Source organism: Henckelia pumila, chromosome 4 (genome assembly GCF_033568475.1).
Source record: "Henckelia pumila isolate YLH828 chromosome 4, ASM3356847v2, whole genome shotgun sequence".
Lineage (NCBI taxonomy): Eukaryota > Viridiplantae > Streptophyta > Magnoliopsida > Lamiales > Gesneriaceae > Henckelia > Henckelia pumila.
In genome coordinates, this window is record NC_133123.1 from 21,946,717 (window position 1) to 21,951,714 (window position 4,998).

A 4,998-nucleotide genomic window follows, 5' to 3' on the forward strand; every position below is an offset into this window, starting at 1 on the left:
GTTAATTGGTCGGATCAACCAATCACTTCAGTCTGCATGATAGGATCAAAGATGAACCAACATTGGTTATGGCACAAGAGACTAAATCACTTGAACTTCAAAGCTTTAGCAAATCTGAGTAAACATGAATTGGTTACAGGTCTGCCTAAAATCGAGTTTTCTAAAGATAAAATTTGTTCTGCCTGCCAACTAGGTAAGCAGATCAGATCAACTTTTAAAAACAAAGGATGTAAATCATCTTCCAAAAGCTTAGAACTATTGCACATGGATCTTTTTGGTCCTATTCCAGTAATGAGCTTAGGGGGAATGAAATACACCCTGGTTATTGTTGATGATTTCACAAGATTTACTTGGGTGATATTTTTAAAATCTAAAGATCAAACTGCCACCCAATTGATTAAACTTCTTTTAAGACTTCAAAATGAGAAATCACAAACGACTGATAAAATTAGAAGTGACAGAGGAACCGAGTTTACAAATCAAACTCTGTCTACATATCTTGAAAATCATGGAATCAAGCATGAGTACTCTGCAGCTAGAACACCACAACAAAATGGTGTTGCAAAAAGGAGAAATAGAACTCTAATGGAAGCTGCCAGAACAATGATTGCTGATTCAGGTATTTCACAAAAGTTTTGGGCAGAAGCTGTAAATACAGCTTGTTATACTTAGAACAGATCAATGATTAATAAGAAAGTTGGAAAAACACCTTATGAGATCTGGTATGATAAAGTTCCAGTGATATCATACTTCAAGGTATTTGGTTGCAAATATTTCATTCACAACAATGGTAAGACTCATCTGACTGCACTTGATGTCAGATCAGATGCTGGTTTGTTTCTTGGATACTCATCTGTTAGTAAAGCTTATAGAGTATTTAATATTAAATCTCTAACAGTTGAAGAATCAGTACACGTTGTTTTTGATGAAACATCTGTTACTAATGAATCTTCAAGCCTAAATGATCTCAGTAACAGAATAGAAGATGCAAAACTTGACTCAGATGATGAAGAAGAGATTCAGATCATAATTCCTTTTGAACCAGCTCAAATTGAGGAACATATACCAGAAGAACCACCAATTAACAACTAGATTCCAACAAACACAGAACATCACAATGATCAAGATCAACAAGGGAACACAGATCAACTTGGTCCAAATTACAGATGGTCCAAGAATCATCCACCAAACTTGGTAATAGGTAATCCATCTGCACCTTTGAGAACCAGAGGTCAGATGATTAATGAGTTAATGCATGCTGCTTTTATTTCTCATATAGAACCTAAGAAAGTAGAAGAAGCTCTTCTTGACAGTTATTGGATAGAAGCCATGCAAGATGAATTGGATCAATTCGAAAGAAATTCTGTCAGGCATTTAGTTCCTAAACCTTCAGATAAATCTATAATAGGAACTAGATGGGTATTTAAAAATAAACTCAATGAAAGTGGTAATGTAGTATGAAATAAGGCTCGATTAGTAGCACAGGGTTACAGACAAGAAGAGGGCATTGATTTTGATGAAACCTTTGCTCCTGTAGATAGACTTGAAGCTATTCGAATTTTTCTTGCTTATGCTGCTTTCAAGGATTTTAAGGTATTTTAGATGGATGTTAAAAGTGAATTTCTCAATGGTCTTCTCCAAGAAGAAGTGTTTGTAGAACAACCCCCAGGATTCGAAAGTCAAACTTATCCAGATCATGTATTCAAACTGGATAAAGCTCTTTATGGGTTAAAACAAGCTTCACGAGCTTGGTATGATACTCTTTCACTTTTTCTTAATGATCATGGTTTTACTATTGGCTCTGTAGATAAAACTCTTTTTAAGTTTGTCAAAGGCGATCATACTTTATTAGTACAAATTTATGTTGATGATATCATATTTGGGTCATCTAACCCCAAATTATGCAAAAAGTTTTCTAAGATGATGTAGGACAAATTCGAGATTAGTATGATGGGAGAACTAACATTATTTATGGGATTGCAAGTCAGACAGATGGAAAAGGGAATATTCATTAACCAGGTCAAATACACAAAAGAACTTCTGAAGAAATTTGGAATGGAGAATTGCTCTGCTGCCAGTACCCCATGAAAGAGTGGGTGCCCAGTGAGCCAACTTGTGGCTATGGGCTTTGATGACTCTTTGTACAAATGATCTTTTGTTTAATGTAATTTACACTTTTATTAATGGCAATGACTTTATCTTTCTTCATATTGTTATATTGTGATATACTATTGTTGTTTTGATAAAGACCTTGAATATACTATAGTGTATGTAAGATGTGGTAGAACATGGGGATGTCTATCATGAAATACATCTTATAGTCACTGTATATTCTAAACTGTTCCTAGTCGATTGAGCCGTCCGATAATAAGGATAAGGATCGCTCGAGTTTGATACTAGCATTTGCGATGCGGAGTACCACGTTTCATTGGTAGGGAACATGGAGATGTTCGAAGCATGCAAATGGATATTCATAGGATGAATAATCGAACTACCCTATCCGGACTTTCCAAGTGGTTATCACTTATCGAGTGGATAAAGTCCGCGGTTTTGGTTGTACACCATTAGTCCTTACTACTTGAAACATCATGAAGACTCTATATGCTAGTACTGTGCTTTGACTCGTTTACCGACTCTATGGGGGTCATCAGGTGTCGGGATTGGGTACAGTTACAACACATATAGGAGTCGATGCATTGTTGTCAAGGATTCACCACATACTTGCGAGTGTGGATATCCTATGCGATCTGAGGAGATATTAGTGTGACGAATCTCTGGCCAGAGTACTTGATGTGATTTAAGAAATGGTTTCTTAGTAGCACATGCGATGTCACTAATTTGATCTTCAAGATGTATTGCATAGTTATCGAATCTTGAGCGACTCTCGATATACCAATGGTTGTTGATTCGATCGGGATATATGGATGAAGGGACCGTACTGTACGCGAACCAAAATCTACTGGTTCTTGTAGGCACTATCAGTGATACCTAGGGAATCATGGGGCGATGTTGCTAGGCGCTTTACCATGATTCGTTGGGCAAGTCGGAAATCGTTGTTCCGAGTCACAAGGAGATGTGAGCCCACGGCTAGCTGTATCCCTGAACCATTGAGGGTCACACAGTGTAATGGAGTTTTAATCCCCGTTGAGATAGTTAAATTTAAAGAGTTAAATTTAATGAATAAAGAAGTTGGACTTCTTAAATAAGAGTAAGGGAGTAGGATTTCCTAAAATGACATAGGGATGGACATTTTTTGGAAATCACTGAATTCGGATTCAGGAAAATTTATCTTGACTTTAAAATGTGCAGAAATGGTTTCTGTGCACATTGGTAAAATCGGTTTATCAATCGGAGTCACGATGAATTTTATATTAATTTCTGAACATGTGGGCTTTGCTTGTCGGGCCTCAACTTATGACTAATGGGCCCTAAGGTGTTAGTGGCCTGCATTATAAATAAGTTATTGCAGTACAGAAATCACAACACAACAGGTCATAATTTGAGACAGTTTTTTCGAAAACCCTAGCCTCCTCTCTCTCAAATTCGGCCGGCCCCTCCCTTCTCTGCGTGAGAAATTCCGGTCTGTGATTTTGAATTGCAGTCTGGAATAGCGAATCAAATTCGTTTATTCTCTTCGTAAAAAACTTCTGATAGATTTTCTAGTGCAATCTATCAGAGGGATTAAACCTCTATTCGTGGACCTGATTGAAGGAAAGCTTGTTCATCTGTTCCAGGGAGATACAAGAAGCGCAGAGAAATCTGTGTGGTGTCCAATAATCTCGCTTCGAGATTGAAGGTAAAATTTAATAATAGTTATTTAATTTTACACACACTTATAATTTAATCGTTGAACGGTTGATACCCACAATATGGAATTGTTCCATAATAAAATTTTTAAACTTCCGCTGCACCGGGTATCAATCGTGATTGATCTGAACGCCAGTTTTCCAACACCCCACTGAGTGCTTCAATCAAACTGGACAAAGATGAAGCTGGGCCTTCAGTAGATCAAACTCTATTCAGAGGACTTATAGGATCTTTACTTTATCTGACAGCAAGAATGTTCTCAGTCTGTCTATGTGCAAGATTTCAATCTGATCCGAAGAAATCTCACTATATTGCCGCAAAGAGAATCCTAAAATATCTTAAGGAAACTCAGAATGTTGGATTATGGTATCCAAAAGATTCTAGTTTCAATCTAATTGGTTACTCAGATGCAGATTATGCAGGTTGCAGAATTGATCGTAAGAGCACAAGTGGGACTTGTCAATTTCTTGGTGACAGGCTTATTTCTTGGTTCAGTAAGAAACAAACATCTATTGCTACATCTACAGCAGAATCAGAATACTTAGCCGCTGGAAGTTGTTGTGCACAATTGCTCTGGATTCAACAGAAACTCAGATATTACGGTGTTGATTCATCCGAATCACCAATCTTCTGTGATAATACAAGTGCAATTGCTATCACATACAATCCGGTTCTACATTCCAGAACAAAGCACATTGATATACGTCACCATTTTATCCGAGATCATGTTCAAAAGAAATATGTTCGTCTGGAACATTTTTCAACTGATTTGCAAGTTGCCGATATTTTCACCAAACCATTACCGGACGCTAAGTTTTCTTATTTTCGAAATGTTCTTGGTTTAATTGATATTGATTAAATTAAGCACATGTTTAAGGGGAATATCTGCTTAATTCTTAATATCTGCTCGTTCCAGTACATTGAACAGATGAAAAACATAAAACTTATTACATTTCACTCATCTGCCTCATAAGCTACTCGAGCAAGATTTATTCTACTACGCATCTCTCGGCTCCAGTTGATCATCCAAGCACTTAGGGAGCCTTGAACATTGCAGACGTCATCCTCAAAGCAAATGTTCTGCATTTTATCTCGCTCTGTGAGGAGAATGACAAGCCGAACTCAAGAGGACTTCAAGACATCTCTAGTATTTTGAGTACCCAGCATGAACTTACACCACTGCTAGCACAA

At 37.2% G+C, this 4,998-nt stretch overlaps 1 protein-coding gene across 1 annotated transcript; it reads left to right on the plus strand.

The window, feature by feature from the left end:
• The first annotated feature begins 4,060 nt into the window (after positions 1-4,060).
• Positions 4,061-4,739, plus strand: LOC140860646 (secreted RxLR effector protein 161-like). The gene is made up of 2 exons (XM_073263649.1): positions 4,061-4,620; positions 4,736-4,739. Exons 1-2 carry the CDS (start codon positions 4,061-4,063, stop codon positions 4,737-4,739), a joined length of 564 nt encoding a protein of 187 aa, XP_073119750.1.
• Positions 4,740-4,998: the final 259 nt, after the last annotated feature.

Excerpts from the sequence above, each read along its gene's own strand:
- LOC140860646 (XM_073263649.1), top strand. The coding sequence starts at position 4,061 with ATGTTCTCAGTCTGTCTATGTGCAAGATTTCAATCTGATCCGAAGAAA.